This window comes from Lynx rufus, unplaced genomic scaffold, assembly GCF_022079265.1.
Source record: "Lynx rufus isolate CCGP_SWC_20201006 ecotype Redwood Valley unplaced genomic scaffold, mLynRuf1.p SCAF_9, whole genome shotgun sequence".
In the NCBI taxonomy this organism is placed as follows: Eukaryota; Metazoa; Chordata; class Mammalia; order Carnivora; family Felidae; genus Lynx; species Lynx rufus.
In genome coordinates this window covers 66,519,202-66,538,797 of record NW_025814897.1, presented here as the reverse complement: position 1 = coordinate 66,538,797, position 19,596 = coordinate 66,519,202, and the positions used below count along the sequence as shown (strand labels likewise).

The 19,596-nt window shown below is 42.6% G+C and overlaps 1 protein-coding gene across 2 annotated transcripts in view; it reads left to right on the top strand.

Moving 5' to 3' along the window:
* SBF2 (SET binding factor 2) overlaps nucleotides 1–18,354 on the top strand; it is a 489,861-nt gene extending 471,507 nt beyond the window's left edge. For both annotated transcript variants that reach the window (XM_047070360.1, XM_047070361.1), the window contains 8 exons: nucleotides 3,886–4,012; nucleotides 6,948–7,075; nucleotides 8,329–8,562; nucleotides 9,631–9,735; nucleotides 11,884–12,077; nucleotides 12,772–12,859; nucleotides 15,501–15,632; nucleotides 16,615–18,354. In XM_047070360.1, coding sequence (XP_046926316.1) covers nucleotides 3,886–4,012; nucleotides 6,948–7,075; nucleotides 8,329–8,562; nucleotides 9,631–9,735; nucleotides 11,884–12,077; nucleotides 12,772–12,859; nucleotides 15,501–15,632; nucleotides 16,615–16,713 — 1,107 coding nt within the window. In that variant the 3' untranslated portion in view covers nucleotides 16,714–18,354. The remainder of the gene's footprint in view (nucleotides 1–3,885; nucleotides 4,013–6,947; nucleotides 7,076–8,328; nucleotides 8,563–9,630; nucleotides 9,736–11,883; nucleotides 12,078–12,771; nucleotides 12,860–15,500; nucleotides 15,633–16,614) is intronic.
* The last annotated feature ends 1,242 nt before the right edge of the window (nucleotides 18,355–19,596 follow it).

The window sequence follows — 19,596 nt, the reverse complement described above, 5'->3', positions numbered from 1 at the left end:
GTATCAGAATAATCAAGGAAAGATACAGACATGTATGAGGCAAGTGGTTTCTATGGAAAATAGTTATTAAGAGAAATGTTTTGTTATTTGGCGCTTTGTTTAATAAAAAGATTTTTTAAAGTTTTTAGAATCTATTATGGACTGGGTCTGTAGAAATAGCCCTGAACTCTTCTTCCCCTGTGAGTAACAAAGTGTATTCCAATGTCTGTTGGGGCAAAGTTGTTCTTGGAGCTCACTCTCCCTGAGCACATTGAATATTTCTCCTCCCTGAGACTCAAATGGAAGGGAACCAAGTTCTATCTCGGGCTTGTCCCCTGCTTCTGTCCTACCATCCACAACCTGAGTCACCCCCTCTCTGTCATGTGCACAATGGCTATTGGGGTGGTGCTATTGGTTCTGAACCAGAAGCTCAGACTAAAGAGCTTGCAGTTCTAAAACCTTAGAATAGGGCACACTACCTAGCTATTCAGAGCCATGTTCCATGGAAAACTCTCCTGTCTTATGGAGACCTGATGCAACAGGAGGTGGCTCAGATAAGGGAAGCAACTCCACAGTGTATAAGCCCATTGCGTGAGAGTCACACTCCCTTTTAAAACATTTTCTTAAAATCCATTTTACTTCATATTATGAGGTAAATTTTTAGTTCATTTAAAGAACCAATAAAAAAATGTTAAGGGGAAAAAACACCTTTAATCACAGAAAACTAGGTTTCTAACCAAATGATAAACTTTAATAAATCAGTGATATCCAGATCGTGACTTTAAATTTTCACTGATCTGTGGTAACCACCTGGGTAGCTCAGCCAGTTAAGCGTTTGACTTTGGCTTGGGTCATGATCTCACAGTTTGTGGGCTCAAGCCCCGCCTTGGGCCCTGTGCTGACAGCTCAGAGCCTGGAGCCTGCTTTGGATTCTGTGTCTCCCTTTCTCTCTGCCCCTCCCCCTCCTTGCTCTCTCTCTCTCTCTCTCTCTCTCTCTCTCCCAAAAATAAATAAACATAAAAATTTTAAAAAAAAATAGATTCTCAGGGGTGCCTGGGTGGCTCAGTCGGTTAAGCGTCCGACTTCAGCTCAGGTCATGATCTCACACTCCATGAGTTCAAGCCCCGCATCAGGCTCTGTGCTGACAGCTCAGAGCTTGGAGCCTGCTTTGGATTCTGTGTCTCCCTCTCTCTCTGCCGCTCCCCTGCTCATGCTCTGTCTCTCTGTGTCTCAAAAATAAATAAAAACATTAAAAAAAAATAGATTCTCACTGATCTTTTAGTCTGTAATATCAACATACATGCCTGCTCACTTTGGCTGACCAAGTGTGGGTCTACATTGCCAAATTAAACATGGAGAGAAAAGCTGGCTTCTAGACAGCCTGCCTAAAGTGTTCATTTGAAACAGCTTTTAAGCAAGTATAATTATGATTGGAACTTCTCTCAACCAAACAAAATTCTCTAACGGGCCATGAGAGATTGAGTCATAGAGAGGTGAAACTGCTAGGTTGATTGGAGTATCACGAGGTCATCAGCCTACCTTCTGCCACCATAAGATGGCTCCACAGAGTCTGCATGCAGCTTGTCTAAGGTACACTATAGCTCAGTGACGGTTCCAAGTTCTGCCTTGCTCCCTCCCTCCCATATCATGCTTTCATCCTTATTCCTATGTCCAAGGATCTCACAGTCTAATTTCATGATGACCAATCAGGTTAAATGGCATAAGCCCTTCCCCCTTCCCTTGGCACTTGAACGTATCTTTCTTCTACTCATCTGTCCGTCCTCATTTCCAAAGCTGTTCCCTATATCTGGGCCTGTAGTCTCATTCATTCTTGCTTTCCTGGAGCCTTACTCTCTTAGTTTCCAGCTCTTTTGCCACAACTTGTTCTCTCTCTACTGGCTTCTCTTGCATTGTCCTCAGACAGGCACGTCGTATTTCTTTTGTCCAGAAAAGATCTCTTGCTGTCCCCTAAACCACCACCTCCTCTCTCATTCCTTTCACTGCCAAATTGCTTGTTTTATTACCCACTATTACACCACAAACACTTGAAGGGAAAATTATGACTTGTGATAATTTATGTCTATCAAGTATTAGCACAGTAGGGGCGCCTGGGTGGCGCAGTCGGTTAAGCGTCCGACTTCAGCCAGGTCACGATCTCGCGGTCCGTGAGTTCGAGCCCCGCGTCGGGCTCTGGGCTGATGGCTCAGAGCCTGGAGCCTGTTTCCGATTCTGTGTCTCCCTCTCTCTCTGCCCCTCCCCCGTTCATGCTCTGTCTCTCTCTGTCCCAAAAATAAATAAACGTTGAAAAAAAAAATTTAAAAAAAAAAAAGTATTAGCACAGTATAAAGCAGTGAATAAGGCACAGACTATTGGAATCTAACAAGCCGGATTCAAATTTGGTCTCACTGGTTACTGTCTAATGACCTTGGGAAGTTACTTAATCTTACTCATCCTCAGCTTCTTTGTTTCTAAATGGGGGAAGAGGTGGTGGGAATGATAATGCTTATCTTCAGAGGATCTAAATAGATATTTTTCCAAAGAAGACATGCAAGTGGCCAATAGGTATATGAAAAGGTGGTCAGCATCACTAATATCAGGAAAATGCAAATCCAAACCACAATGAGATATCACCTCACACCTATTAAGATGTAGAGAAAAGGGAGCCCTTGTGCATAGTTGGTGGGAATGTAGATTGGTGCAACCACTGTGAAAAAGTGGTTCCTCAAAAAACTAAAAATAGAATGACCTTATGATCTGGCAGTCCCACTTCTGGGTATTTATCCAAGGGAGTGAAATCAGTATCTCAAAGAGATAGCTCTAATCCTGTATTCACTGAAGCATTATTCACTAAATAGCCAACATATGGAAATAGCCTAAGTGTCCATCTACAGATGAATGGATAAAGAAAATGTTATATATATAAACAATGGAATATTATTCAGCCATGAGAAAAAAATAAAAAAGGAAATCTTGCCATTTGCAACAACATGGCTGGACCTTGAGGACATTATGCTAAGTGAAATAAGTCAGAGAAAAATTAATTCAGTATAATCTCATTTATATGTGGAATCTAAAAAAGCCAAACTCATAGAAACAGTAGAATGGTGGTTGCCAGAGGCTGGGGTTTGGGGAAAATGGGGAAATACCAGTTAAAGGGTACAAACTTCCAGTTATAAGAGAAATAAGTTCTGGAAATCCAATGTACAGCATGATGACTATAGTTAACAATGCTGTATTATATACTTGAAAGTTACGAAGAGACTAGATCTTAAATGTTCTCACCAAGGAAGAAGGTAATTTTGTGAGGTGATAAAGGTATTAACTAATCGTATTGTGGTAATCATTTCATAATAAATATGTGTATCAAATCATCACATTTTATACCTTAAATTTAAACATTATGGGGCACTTGGGTGGCTCAGTCGGTTAGGCGTCCAACTTCAGCTCAGGTCATGATCTCACAGTTTATGAGTTTGAGCCCCGCTTCAGGCTCAGAGCCTGGAGCCTGCCTTGGATTCTGTGTCTCCCCTCTCTCTGCCCCTCCCATGCTTATGCTCTGTCTCTCTCTGTCTCTCAATAATAAATAAATGTTAAAAAAAATTTTTTTTAATTTACACATTGTATGTCAGTCATATCTCAATAAAACCAGATAAGAATGATGCCTATCATACAGTGTTGTTATGGAGAGTAAATGAAATTATGATTCTAAAAACCCCTTGCATGGTGTCTGGCACATAGTAGTTGCTCAGAAAGGCTGGTTCCCTTCCCACCTCCACTTACGGTAGGGATTCAGTTGATTGAGTGACCACATGGTCTCCTGCATATATCAGGACATCATTCAGTGGCGTGGCATCCAGTTTTTGTTAAGTTTGGGTCTTACTCTTTTCTTTGCCTTGTGTGTTTCAGGTTCACAACCAGTATCCAACTGAGTTTGAATTCAATCTCTATTACTTGAAGTTCTTGGCTTTCCACTATGTGTCTAATCGCTTTAAAACATTTCTCCTGGATTCAGACTATGAAAGATTAGAGCATGGTATGTGTTTGCATGCCCTTGTTTCATCTTTTTTGATAGTTTTTGTGTGTTTTTTAAAAAAAATTTAATGTTTGTTTTTGAAGGAGAGAGAGAGAGAATGAGCAGGGGAGAGGTAGAGAGAGAGGGAGACACAGAATCTGAAGCAGGCTCCAGCTCTGAGCTGTCAGCACAGAGCCTGACACGGGGCTTGAACTCATGAGCCATGCAATCATGACCTGAGCCGAAGTCAGAAGCTTAACCAACGGAGCCACCCAGATGCCCCATTTTTTTGTGTTTTTAATTGAAAACTCCAATAACATAACTACCCCCAAGTGTGGCAAGGCCATTTTAGGATTTATAAAAGTAGAATAGGTAGGAACGAGTGCCCAGATTCTGAGATTATGTGCTGTACTAGCTCTTAGGGACTGCAAGTGGTCTTCCCTGTAGCACCTTTGAAAGGTGAAATCTGGGTGGCGCAGTCGGTTAAGCGTCCGACTTCAGCCAGGTCACGATCTCGCGGTCCGGGAGTTCGAGCCCCGCGTCAGGCTCTGGGCTGATGGCTCGGAGCCTGGAGCCTGTTTCCGATTCTGTGTCTCCCTCTCTCTCTGCCCCTCCCCCGTTCATGCTCTGTCTCTCTCTGTCCCAAAAATAAATTAAAAAAACGTTGAAAAAAAAAAAAAAAAGAAAGGTGAAATCTGCTTACTATTTTAATATCTCAAAGTGGTATCACCGTTTGAAGAGAAACATTTGACCTAGTTTTTCCATCCCAGGTACACTCTGGTAGGAAAGGTGCCTGCCCTTGGAGGCACTTTGCATAGCAGTAAAGGCTCTGGAGGAAATAGAACAGGATTAAATTCTAGTATTCTCAGTACCAACTGAGTACTTTGGACATGTTAGGTGCCTCTCTGAGTTTCTTCAGTTTCCTCATCTTTAAAATGAGTACAATAATAGCACCTACCCCTTTGGGCCATGATGATCACATTAGGAAATATTTGTAAACTTCTTAGCACAGTTTATAGTGTATAATAATAACTCATTAAATTTTAGACATCTCCATCAATATTATAATTTTTAAGAGCAGTAATACTTGTAAAGAGTAGATTTTAAAAGTCAGGCGGCCCCTGTGAAAACATTCCCACAGGGATTTTACATTCTGTTGTTATAGGGAGAAGAGAAGGGAGGATGTACAGGATCTTGTTAAGAAGACAACAAAGAAAAAAATCAGCTATTTTCAGTATATGTACCTGGATTTTCATAAAGAAGACTCTTCTAGTAGCTGAAAATATTTACTGATGTTCTCAGTTTACAGTTTACAGTATGTCTTGGGACATACTGCTTTCCAGTGCATGCTGTTAAAATTGTCTAGTGTGATATTTTATACTGTTGGGAAGGGAGACAGCACTGGTTCTTATTTATACTTCTAGACCTTTGTTGACTCAGAATTGTCGTTCCACACGTCATAATCAGAAACTTTATAATTTCTTAAGCACCCATGGTTTGGGAAGATATGAAGGAAAGCTGGTTACAAGAGACATTGGAGTCACTTGGAGAACTTTTAAAATATCTGCTTGGACTCATCCTCAGAGATTCTGATTTAATTGGTCTGAGGCAAGACCTAAGCATTGGGGGTTTTTAAAGCCCTTGATTTTTCCAATGTGTGGCCAGGGTTGAAAACTACCACACTGGACTCTGCAGTTAAAAGGTAGACTAGAAACACTAATTAGTCTTGGGGGCCTCTTACAGGATTTTGTGCAGAGTTGGGCTTGAGACCATCTTTTCTGATAAACTGATAAGATGCTTCTTGACTTTTGACTGAGTCATTTCATTCAAAGCAAGACAGCATTGCTAAGGAAGGCACCCTTCCTGGCCTTTTAAAGAAATAACCTCCTGGGGCTACTGGGTGGCTCAGTCAGTTGAGCATCTGAATCTTGATCTCAGGGTCATGAGTTTAAGCCCAGCATTAGGCTCTGCACTGGGTGTGAAGCCTACTTAAAAAAAAAAAAAAAGAAGAAGAAGGAGAGGGAGGGGGAGGAGGGGAGGAGGAGGAGGAGAAGGAGAAGAAGGAGAAGAAGAAGGAGTGCCTGGGTGGCTCAGTCTGTTAAACATCTGACTCTTGATTTTGGCTTGGGTTATGATCTCACAGTTTGTGAGATCGAGCCCTGCATTGGGTGTTGCATTGACAGCACAGAGCCTGCTTGGGATTCTCTCTCTCTCTCTCTCTCTCTCTCTCTCCCTCTCTGTCTGCCCCTCCCTTGCTCACACAGTCTCTCTCTCAAAATAAATAATAAAACTTTTGTTTTTAAAGCTTATTTTAAAAAAAAAAGTGAGCTCATGTGAGTGACACATTGACTGTTCGATGGGTGCAAAGATAGGATCAGAAACTCCCTGAAGCACCTCCCCCACCCACTACATTTGGCTTTTGTTAAGTCACCCAAGGATACAGACCACACCCTTCTATCATCCAAAGTCTTCATGACCATGATTTGCAGTATATAAATTACTAAATAAGAAAACACTTTAAATGGCTTCATAATGAACAGCCAGCGACTGAAAAAAGAAACATAAAATTATGTTTTTAACTGAACTTCATCACATAACTCTAAGTCCTTCCCATTTCTCCTGAAAAATATGTAGAATGACTCCTGGCATGGAGCTTTGTGAATCTAGATATAGATGTAGGATATAGATTAGAAGAGAGTCACTATGTGCTGCTAAATACTTGGGAAAACCTTACCAGATGTTTTCCTTCCATTTGGGTTTGTTTCCATATAGCTGTGAAGTTCATTCCTATCCTTAGCTTTGCGGTCACCACCTAAGGTTTCTGCACATACATTGCTGTTCTGAGAGCTGTAAGATATATTTTGCTTTTCATCTGGTACATGCATCATAGTTTTAGGCAAACTGTTGATTTATTTGACTTTTGTTGCTTTTTTTTGGGGGGGGGGTTGATTTACAGGAACGTTGTTTGACGATAAAGGAGACAAGCATGCCAAAAAAGGAATTTGTATTTGGGAGTGTATTGATAGAATGCACAAGAGGAGTCCCATTTTCTTTAATTATTTGTATTCACCAATGGAAATAGAGGTACAGTAAGAAAGCATTTATGTTTCACTTTCTGAGTATCTAGTGTTAAAGTTTTCCTTACTTTTAAGTATATATAAGCTGTTTAAGCTTTTTATAAACATTGGATTAGGAAGCTATTTAAAATACCAGAAGCTATTTAAAAATTTGATATACACTATGGGTTTGGGTTATGATGGAATACAAACTGTTCATCATATTCTTGACCACAAAAATTAGGAGCTGGCCCCCAAAATCTAGGAGGGATAACTTCAAGAAAGTCAAAGTGAGGCAACTTTCTCCAGGAAGAAAGACAAAACAAAACTTGAAACCTCAACTGGTCATCTAAGCTGAAAAAATCTAAAATACTTTAGAAAAGATTTCCCTAAGTCCATTTATACCAAAGCTGTGGAAGAACCCCTATGGAACGCCGGATGTTTGGAGCCCAGCTCAAAAGAATGACGTCTCAGGGGCAACCATGCTCTGTGATGCACATCTATGTGAAGTAAGCTCTGGGATGGAACAGACTGGTTTGATGACAAGTGAGACGTATCACCTTACTCAGGGGTAGGAATGCCCCTGCCCTGGGTCCCATGCATTAGGACCCCATTCTGGCCTTTCTCCAACTATCCCCTCCTCATAAAATGAAGACCACAAGAAACAAGGGTATGTGCTTAGATACCCTTTCTTCATCTAAACCATGTACCCAAAATTTCTTGCCTAATCCAAGTTGCTCACAAAGCTACTTCTTCCAGTCTGTCTCCCAAGCTGGTGCGTGTTCCCTTCAGCCTCAAGGGTGCCTAAGAAGTAGCTGTTTGGCAGGTAGTAGACCAAGTTTAGTTTTGTGGACTAGGTATATATATATATATATATATATATATATATATATATATATATACATTCATAAAAGACCTCAGAATATAGGACAGAGCCAAGGTGAGAGGAGCAGGGGATTAGGCCAAGGACTGGGAGCTGGGACCAGCTTTCCCAGTGCCACCTTGGGCCTTGGTATAGAATTCCAAGGAGTCCAAGAATTCTCAGTTTGAGCCTGGTCTTCCAGATCATTAGGAAGTTATATTTACCAAGGTAGGAGGAGAGATATATTTTATTTAATAGTTTATCTTGATGTATAATATCTAAATATTTACATATATGGTATTTGAATCTCCATTCATGCTCTTGCCCTGGACCCTGCAAATGTTAAGGGCTGACCTGCCAGTAAGCTGGGGTACTTTGAGGTCAAGATGAAACTATATTTCAGAATTTTCTTTGAACAGGCCCTGAAGCCCAGTGTAAATGTCTCCAGCCTCAAGAAGTGGGATTACTACACAGGAGAGACCCTTTCCACAGGCCCTTCATATGACTGGATGATGCTAACCCCCAAGCACTTCCCCTCCGAGGACTCTGAAGTGGCTGGAGGAGCTGGCCCCCAGAGCCGGAGGAGAACAGTGTGGCCCTGCTATGATGATATCAGCTGTGCTCAGCCCGATGCTCTCACCAGCCTTTTCAGTGTAAGTCAGGCCTGTGTAGACATGCACAGAGGGCAACAGGGGCCCTGGTAGTACCCGAGGCCTCAGAAACCAGGCTAAATTAAAAGTGGTTCGCACACTTCCGGACATGGCTGTCCTCACTCTGAGCCAGTGTGATACGTAGCATTCCAGGAGAATGAGGAAAACCAAATTTGCTCCCCAACAACAGTAGGGGACCAGGCTCAACTACTGGAAAAGGGTCTCAAAAAAGTAAGTTTTCTGGCATTATGAGGAAGCAATCAAGCAAATGGAGCAATTTGCAGCTTCCCAGCTGTTTTAGCTGCCCAACAGCCTGAGTCAGGCCTGGGTTATGGCTTTTGTGGGTGCTCTACTTCCTCTGGTCAGAAGTGTGGGTAGTTGATGGCCTGATGGGAATACTGCCAGCGTCTCTACAGAGAATATTCTGAACTGAAACAATCCCAGCAGTAGCCACCCTGCTGAGAGCAGCAGCCCTGAGGAAAGGGTTTGAGCCCTGATATGGGCCAAGCAGTTCCTGAAGAGTCTTCGTGCAGTCTTGTGACTGGGAGGAGTGTGCTGCAGTGAAGGCGTCACAGAGGCAGCTGCTCTGATCCCCAGCTTCCTTGTCCCGAGGAAATTCCATTCTTTGTGCATTTCTTGGTTCATTCTTTCCACATCTGGTTTTAAATCAGCAGAGTTAGGGGTTCCTCTGTCAAGGACAGACTCCTACCTCAGCTACTAGGGTTTGGATGCCAGCCCAGTGCTTGGCCTTTTGCGGTGGCCATCAGATTCCCTCTGGGCTAGCCAAAGGTGAAGGTGTTTGGGATACATATTTTATGTCTTTATTTAAGCTATTCTGTACAAAAAGGCCTGATTACAGATCCTAATAAATCATCTTTGCCATAGTGCATCATACCAGCTAGAGTTCACACCACTGCTCCTGGCTTGGGAGACCTCTGAGGCCATTGACTTCAGCTGCCCTCTGACCATGATGTCCATTGGGGCCCAGTACAGAGGAGATGTGGCTCTGGGACACGTCCTGATTTCTACGAAATACTTACTATCAGAAAACTCCTTTTTATTACTTTGCAGGAAATTGAAAGATTGGAGCATAAATTGAACCAAACCTCTGAGAAGTGGCAGCAGCTGTGGGAAAGAGTAACTGTGGACCTTAAAGAAGAGCCCAGAACAGACCGTGTGAGTTGGTAAAATCCTTTGAGGAGCTACTTCTGAGCTTTTTGAGGGTGCTAGGTCAGGTAGGGCCCGCTGCCACAGGTAACCCAGGTGAGTTTATGGCCAAAGAGAAGGGTAGAAAGGGAGGGGTCATGCCCTGGAGGTCCAGGGCAGAAAGTTCCAAATGACTGAATAGTTCCTGAGTGTCTCACTTCACCGCAGTGACATAATACTTGTGTTTCAGGGCCCCGCATCCACGGAAAATTACTGGGTTCTTTTCTATCTGTGTCTCTGGTTTCAGCTGATTTTCTACCACGAGTGGGGAGGGGAACACCCGGACCGTATTTGCTTCAGAGAAATAACCAGAGAAAAGAAAATATTTTTAAAAGACAAATTATGCTACTTTCTGTTGCTCACACCCCCTTTTCTCTTTCTGAATTGAGAAACATTTATCATAAAAATATTTTAAAAACAGAGGCACGTGGGTTGCTCAGTTAGTTAAGCGTCCCACTCTTGGTTTCAGCTCAGGTCAGGATCTTACAGTTCTCAAGTTCGAGCCCAGTGTCGGGCTCTGTGCTGACAGTGCAGAGCCTACTTGGGATTCTCTCTCTCTCCCTCTCTCTCTGGCCCTCCCCTGCTTGTACTCTCTCTCTCAAAATAAATAAATCAACATTAAAATTTTTTAATATTTTAAAAACACTCTGTTTTCTGTTTTTCACACCCCCCCCTCTCTGTTCTGATTTAAACTTTTATCAGGCATGTAATACGTGCAAAAGACTGTGCTGAGCACCCTGTACACTTTAGCCTCCCACTTACCCCACAGTGAGGGAGTGGTGTCCCTTCTGATGTGTGAGGGGACAGGCACCATCAAATCCACATCACACTAGCTCCAGATGCAACAGAAGGACAGATGTGAATGTTCAAAAGAGCATTTCAGAAAGAAGGAGAGGTCAGCAGGGTCCGATGTCACAGCAGGGCAGGGAGAATCGGGTGTAGAAGAAAGCCTCTGGCATGGTAAGAAGGGATCCTCTGGGCACTAGCTGTTGCCTTCCAATGGCAGTTCTGGAGCTGCTATCAGGCCACAGGTGGGTGCTGTCTTACTGCTTTAATTGTCAGAAAAATAAAATACTTTCTTGATATTTTTTCTGGTTATGAAAGTGAGATATACTTATTCTTTTAAATAAGACAATACACAAATAGTTATAAACAGAGGACAAAAATCACCCACAATTTAAAACCTAGAAATAAACCACTAAGCTTATTGTATCATTCAAAACATACATATAAAAGGGATTTGCCATACATACTATTTATTTATTTATTTATTTATTTTATTTATTTATTTTGAGAGAGAGAGAGAGAGAGAGCAAGCAGGGGAAGGGCAGGGAGAGAGGAGAGAGAGAATCCCAAGCAGGCCTTTCACTGTCAGCATAGAGCCTGACTCGGGGCTGAATCCCACAAACTGTGAGATCATGACCTGAGCTGAAACCAGGAATCAGACACTTAACCTACTGAGCCACCCAGGTTCCCCCTGTACATACTATTTTTTTTTTTAACGTTTTATTTATTTTTGAGACAGGGAGAGACAGAGCATGAACAGGGAGGGTCAGAGAGAGGGAGACACAGAATCTGAAACAGGCTCCAGACTCTGAGCTGTCAGCAACAGAGCCCGATGCGGGGCTCGAACTCACAGACCGCGAGATCATGACCTGAGCCGAGGTCAGCCGCTTAACCGACTGAGCCACCCAGGCGCCCCTATACATACTATTTTAAAACCTGCTTTCTTTTTTACTTACTATGAGGCATACATGGCCTCCCATTGGTCACTGTATATAAACCAGCATGGTAGTTTTAATGGCTTCTAGAATTCCATTGATGGAAATATTTTTTTAACCAGTCCCCTAATGATAGACATGTAGGTTGTTTCTGAATTTTTTCTTTTATAAACAACTGCAGGATAAACCTCTTTGTACATATACTTTGTGTATTTTGCTCCAGTTTTCTCTTTGACATAAATTTTCAGAAATGAAATTATTGGATTAGTTGCTCAATAAAATCTTTGTAAAACTTTCCTAGCTCTTTTTTTTTTTTTCACTTAAAATGCAAATGTATTACCTTCTATTTTGGGGGGTGGAGGGGTGTGTTTTTTCCTGAAGTATAGTTCTTTTTCAGCCCCAGAGACACCCTTCAGGCTCCCCAGGAATTGTGTCTACCAACCTACCTTCCTATCAGAAGAGGTCTCTGCTGCACCTGCCAGACAGCAGCACGGGGGAGGAGCAGAGTGCCAGCATCTCCCCATCCAATGGAGTGGACCGGAGAGCGGCCACGCTGTACAGCCAGTACACAACCAAGAATGACGAGAACAGGTGGGCGCGCTGAGCCCTGCCTGCGGCTGCACCACAGGCCCTTCAATCAGCCAGGCCTGTGTGGTACTGCCTCCTATAAACTTAAATGGGTTTGCCACGTAACTGGGTTTGCCTCGATTCTTTCTTTGTTCCTATTTTAAATGTGTCAAAGGGGTCTTTAAAGAGGAAAAATCAAAATTACAACTAAAATAATGCCAAGAGGTTATAGCTATTTGTGGTTGAGTCCTGATTATCGTTATCTCATGTCTGTCAGATCTCTTGAGGGAACGTATGTTAGTCAGCACTTTTGTGGTGGCACACGTCAGAAGGCCAGCTCGTGCTAGCTAGCTCAAGCAAAAAGGAATTTACTCACGTAGACTGGGAGGGCCAAGGATGTGCCAGTTTCTCACATAGTATCTTCAAGCTTCTGTTCATTTGCTGGCTCTGCTTTCCTCTGTGGGTTGCATCATTCCCAACATGGCACAAAAGATGGCTACCGTGAGCTCCAAACCTCACAAATTTGGTAATTCCAGCAGAAAGAGGCAGTCTTTCCCCCATAAGTCTAGTAGAAAAATTCTGGAGAGAATTCTGATTGCCTTTTTGGGGGACTATCTGAGAGAAAGAGAGACTTGACAGACAAAAACAACAGACATCCTCTTCACAGTACTTTTTAAATGAAAACCAAAGTTAACTGACCTGTCATCATTTCTTCTAGGTCCTTCGAAGGAACACTTTACAAAAGGGGGGCTCTGCTGAAAGGTTGGAAGCCCCGTTGGTTCGTGTTGGATGTAACAAAACATCAGGTAATACTGTCAAAGCCTACAGAAATCACTTTTCTCTAAGCTAGGCTCAGTCCCTGGCTGTTGTACAACTCTAAACAGACAGACACATCCCTCATGTTCAGACAAGGCCTCACATATGCTCCCTGTGGGCTTATTCAAGGACTCAGCATGTCCCTGAGTTAGGGCAGTAGCCTTCCGAGGGAAGGTCCAAAGTAGCTCTGCCTGATATATACAGGCAGAGGCAGTGACACTGGGGCCCAGAGCATTAAGAGCACTAGAACTCTGCTTTTCATGCTCAAATATCTTCTGCTGCCTGCTCTTAAAACCCAGGCCAGGAGAGGACCTGAGCTTTTCAGTGGGTTGCATTCCACATGCATATATAGAGCCTGTGCTTGGGAGCATTCCTCAGAATACAGATTACCTTCATTTTTGCAGCATAAAGCATCCATTCAAAACTGAGGGCATTAATTTATTTGACAAACATTTATTGCTCATCATGTACTGGTTACTAAAGAAAGCATCATTTTCCCTCAAAATGAGAGCAACAGTGGAGAGAGGGGGCCCTGAAATAGGCAGAAGGGGCTATACCCACTCAAAGAGGGAATTCTCACTGAGCAAGTACTAGCCTGAACCTCACTGGCCATGTTGGGAAGTCCTTTGTCCATTGTTAGGTTCTTAGCTATTGCTACAGCAACCCCTGCAATTCTTAGTATCATGATCTTTGCTCCAGTAATCTCAGGGGTGAGGGATCCCTACCCAAACCTCCAGCCCCTCCATACCCTTCCATGGTGACATTCTCATGGCCTCCAAATATTCTGACTGTGGACCTCACTCTACCTTGGAACTGACCGCTCAGCCTGAGGCAGAGGGGTACACATCTTGATTCTCAGTGCATTCATTTCTAAAATGGACTCTGCTGAGAAAGGTACAAACTGGTACCCCTATACAGTGCTCTGGTCGTACGTGCACCTAGGAAACTCTTTCCAGATACAGATTTGAAATGGGGATCACATTTCCCTCTGCTCAGGGAATTTCATAAAAGTTACACAGTCTCTGTGGAAGAATATAGAGAATTTATTTACAAATATGCAATGGAAGCCCTTGGGGGGGGGGTTGTACTTTAAAATAACAATGTGTCTGAAATCATAGAGCCTACACTGTGGAGAAAAGTTCCATTAAACCACTAAATATAACATAGGACAATGTCATAATTTTTCTGTAATTTACAGTTACACCAAATTATACTTGCATTCTTACGGATCTTTTGGATTTAACACGAAAGGTATATAGTTTTTCCATTTAGACCTACTTATACCATGCCTGACTGGAGAGACAGAAAAGTCTGAGGCCAGAACCACAGTGACAGAGGCATCAGACCCTTTCCTACTGTGTAAGTTAGAGAGTGAAATCCAGACTCATTTAGTTAGAGAGTGATATCCAGTCCTGGCATGTGATAACCACTCAGTCAAATGGTGAGCTATTTATTGTTTTTCAAAAATAAATTTAAATGTTTGTTTATTTATTTATTTATTTTGAGAGAGAGATTGAGAGAGTGTGTGTGTGTGAGTGCAAGCAGCGAAGACGGACAGAGAGAGAGAGAGAGAGACAATCTCAAGCAGGCTCCATACAGTCAGCACGGAGCCCGATGTGTGGCTTGACCCCATGAACCCATGAGATCATGACCTGAGCTGAAATCAAGAGTCAGACATGTAACTGAGTGAGCCACCCGGGTGGTGCCCCTCAAAAATCACTTTAGATTTACATGTGGTTTGGCAACTTGTATTTTTTATATGGTATATCTTGAACATACTTTCCTACCAGTTCATATAGATCTTCCTTATAATTTTTGAAAAGCTATATATAGTAGTCTGTATCATTGATATAATTAACCATCATTTAATTAACCAACACCCCAATGAAAGACAGATACATCTTTTCAGTTTTTACCTGATCAAAACAGTGCTGAAGGAAACCTCTTTATGTGTATCTCTGCATGCTTGTGGGATTGTTTCTGTAGGATACATTTCTAGAGGTGAGAAGGTATATCAATAGGCATAAACATTTTAAATTTTAGATGATATTGCCAAATTGTCCAAAAAGTTTGTAACAAATTATATTTCCACTAGCAATGTTTGAGAATACCTAGTGCCTTGCCCTCACCGTGAATATTTCTTAATCTAAGTGAAAAGTGAAATCTTACTGATTACATCCCTTTTCTTTCATCAGTGAGGTTGCCCATCTTTTTAAATGTTTATAGGTCTTTTGCATTTCCTCTGTGACTTACCTGTTCAGATTTTTTTGACCATTTTTCTACTAAATTGTTTATCTTTTTCTTATCAATTTCTAGGAATTCTGCATATTTTTCTAAACAACCTCTTTTATATGTTACATATATTTTTTCCAATTGTTAGCTGACATTTAGTTTTAGTTTTTAACATGTAATACTTTTATTCATTCGAATTTCAGAAAAATATGTCTTTTTCCTCCTTTCTGTCGGCCACCTAGTCCTCCTTCCGAAAAGCAACAGTGTTTTTATTTTCTTGCTTATTATTTCAGACAGTTTAGCAAGGTACAGAGGCAAGTATTCAAATACATTTTGAAAAGTCATACCATTTTCCTTTTCTGTGTCTCTTATTTCCCATCTGTATCCTTTTGGTTCCAGCTGCGATACTATGACTCAGGTGAGGACACAAGCTGTAAAGGCCACATTGATCTGGCTGAAGTAGAAATGGTCATCCCTGCTGGCCCTAGCATGGGAGCCCCAAAGCACACAAGTGACAAGGCTTTCTTTGATGTAAGTTGATCTCACTACATCTCACTAGAAAACCTGGCTCTGTCTGTACATGATTCCTTACAATCCATCCACCTCCAAGAATTATGGGGCCTCAGAGCAATTGGTGGTGACAGATGATAACCCCTTGGCTATGGAAATTGCTCCAGAACTTGAACTTAGCACTCGATCCCCAAACCTGACATCTCCAAACTCCATCTCCAAGCTGTGGTGCGCTGCTTTGCACAAAGGACTCCTTTACTGGGTGTCCAGCCACACATGGAAGCAGATGAATTCCTTGATAAAAACATTGTTAGTTATTTTATTCACCACCTATTCAAGAACAGACACTACTTCCCTTTGGATCCAGTGGTCTTCATGTTTGACCATCCATAAAAATTGTCCTTAGTCATATATGATGACTGTTGGTCCTAACATCTTCAACAGCCCTTAGGTGAGCCTCGGGGCATTTGATGAGCCACATGATAGGGTTCTCATCCAGTTCCCATAGCCAAGCAGGGTTTCATAAAGAGCACAGCCACACTCAAGGGCTCTGCTCTGGCTATGAGGCCATTTACCTGATTCCGGGCATCCAGTGTGTCCCCAACTTAAGCCTTTAGAGAAGGGGATGGAAAGAGGACAAGAAAGACAACTTCTTGGTGGGGGTGAATTTCCGGCTTCCCTGAGGAGCCCAGGGAGCTGCACTGCACTGCTCCCAGTGCAGTGCATGGGAGAGGCTCCTGACCCTCCTCCTTAGGAGTAAGGGTCTCCTAGTATGTCTCCTTTTTCTGCCAGTGTCATTCTATTAACATCTACTGTGACTCTGGGGACCAAAGAAACAAAGTGACTATAATGGCAGTGACAGTATGGTAGCGGAGGGAAGAGAAAACATAGAGGTTTTGAAGCAGTACGGAGGGGAAGTTCACTGAGATTGATTCACACACTTGCCCAAAGCCATAAAACAGGCCTGCCCTTCATCTCTGCTTCTGTTCATTTGGTTTTGTAGCTCAAGACCAGCAAACGTGTGTATAACTTCTGTGCCCAGGATGGACAGAGTGCCCAGCAGTGGATGGACAGGATCCAGAGCTGTATCTCTGACGCCTGATGCCCATGGTCAACCCAAGCAAAAAAGAGGGAGGAAAGCCTCGTGCTGTCAGATAGAATAAAGTGCATGAATCCTTGAGGAGCTGACAGCTTCCTCTTTGGTTCTGAGGAGTCATCCCAGGCCTGAGGTTCTTCTGCCCAGTCTTACCCAGTGCCCTCTTTGAACAATTGCTATGTCTGCTTAGCCTGAATGAATATGTCACAGAGGTCTGGTCAAGAACCCCAGGCACTCCCTGTATCTTGCACTAGGTTGTTCTAACAGGGTCTTAGTGGTTAGGGATCAGAAGAATGCTTCCTGAGCCAACTGTCACCCATCCCCTAGATAAATGGTTTCTATTTACTTGAGTCCTTCTTGATGAAACTAGATCCTTTTTATTCCCCAAGGTCATAATTTCCTTGGAGAGCTTTCTGACAAGCAAAAATCAAAACCCCGCCAACACTATCTCATGTTCTGCACAGAACAGATTTCCCAGCAGAATAGCTCCTACTCCTACTGCCTGACCTTAGAGATGCTCAGCTATCTGGTGCTGCCAAAAGGTGCTTCCATAACCCCTGCTCGGCCATGGGGGATCACAGCAAGAACATGAGTGCTCAGTGGCAGACGAGGAACACGCAGGATTCTCCTGAAGGAGAAAGACGGTCCAGGGAATGATGCAACAATGACAAGGCCAATGCAGGAAAATACTACTTTCAAAACACTGAATTTTCTAGGCCACAGGTGCCCTGAGGATCCAGGACTTTGTGTTCCTGTGTATTCTTCTGTTCCCTGACAGCTCCTTACACAGAATAACATGCAAAAAGCTGAATGCACTAACTCACAAACACTTGCACTGAACTCCTAATGAAGTGAAGGTGTTGGAAAGACAGAAGCCAGCTGTCTACAAGCACATTACACCTGTACCAGGGGCTGTGTCTGTGGCACAATCAGATACCCAAACAGCACTTGTGCACGTGAACAGTAAGAACTGTTTGTAGATTTTCTCTACTTTTGATAACCTTGTGTTTGTTCAGCTAAAGATCCGAGGAATGCTGTTTGTTCCCTGTGAGGAGCAGCAGCATCTCTGCTACAGGCATTGCAGCCCAACTGGAGTCAGAGGTAGCTAGATCGCCGTTTTGAAATGTTAATATGTTAAATACCAAACTAATATTTCAAAAATATGTACATACGATTTCTATATCCTTGTTTTTCAGATAGCCTACTTATAATTTAATATAAAAGTAACTGATTCATGCATAAGATTTCAGTAATGAAAATAGTTCCCTTTTTAAAAAATAAAAAAAAAACCACTTTGTCTTTGTAGATGAAAAATAAATCAGATTTTCAAATTTAAAATTACCTACACGCTAGGAAATAGACCTGTGTTAATATATAAGAAATTGGGGATAATAAGAATGAAGGATTTTTCTACCATTTTCATTTTATAAATTGCCACCTGTGAAAATGATTTTTGCACATTATTTGTATTTTTTCTTTGTATATGAAATAATTTTTTGTACTTTGTAAAATACGGAGCCCATTGTACCTTCAGCGATTTGAGACTGTATACAGTGCTTCTTTTATAACTGGATTCTTTTAACTTTCATAAAGGTTACATGCCTTACATGCACTAACCACCCCGAATTAAATTTATTTCTTAAGAAAGAGCATCCCTCATTTACTGTGAAATAAAACTCATCGTGTAGTGCGTAGCACTAAGCAGGCAACATTCAGGATTTATATACGAGACTAAAAGCTCAAGAGTAAAACAGCCCATGTGGTGCCCTGGTTCTATTAATGCCATCACTGCCCTTTGCATAGAAGGTTACCAGAGACATTGGACAAACTGGCATGAGCTTCTGGGTTCTGGACGTGCTGCTGCAGAGTTTAGGTAAGAGACCTGAAGCCACTGTTTGTGCTCTAGTGAGCTGTGTGAAATTGGTGAGGTCCTTTACATCATCTGGGTCACAGTTTTGCCACGTATGGTATGTGACAGTTTGTGAGAATTTTAAGCAGGATGAAGTGAACTCTGGTTGGGTGGCTGGTTTTTCTGCTTCAGGAAATTGTTAAATAGCACAAATGGGGATCAGTGATTTCAGTTCTGGACAACACTTCTTCTAGCTAAACCCTTGGAGTTTACCTTGGGGACCTTAGCTACATCTCAACATGTAGCCAACAGAATGCACATTCTCATCTCGGGGCTGAACCTCTAAGTCTGTTGATATCCAGGAGCCCTCTCTGAGCCAGGCAAAAAGGGCCCGTTGAGCCTTCAGATCTTCTCAGTCTAGAGGGCTCATGTGATCCAGGCAAGGGTTGGTCCCAGGCCTCTCTTCTTAATGGCTGGTCCTGGGACCTGCCATTCTGCCCCTGCTGTGTCCCTGAGTTTCAGTCACAGCAGAAACAACTGAGATTAGGGGTTGAGCACAAGAATATCCAGATGCCCTTCATGCCTCAGATCTTAGCTGTGAAGGGGAGAAAAGCACTGGACTCCAAGGAAGAAGGACTAGGGCCTGGCACTGTGTCAGAGGCTTGACCGCCACCAGCCCCCCACCTTGGCACCTGTGACAGAGCCTGTCCGTGGCTGGGCTCTTGAAAGATGCAGATCTCAAAAGGAGCACATTCATACAGGTCTCACTCCCCAAACCCTTTGGCCCGAGTTCTTTATTCTCACTTCCCAGTGGCTCTCCTCCAGAGCTAGAGCTTATACTGTGAATGGTATGGCAGGTTTGCTTCTCAACAGAAATGGACACTTCTAGATATTTCATTGGAAGTTCTTTTAAGAGTTGTTAAGTAACCCCATCATCCTATAAAGAATTTCTGAACAGTCTCAAGCTGATAGCCGGGAAATGCCTTCAGCAGCAGCAACAGAAGCTATGAATTAAGCAAAGAATAAGACAGTATTGCTGA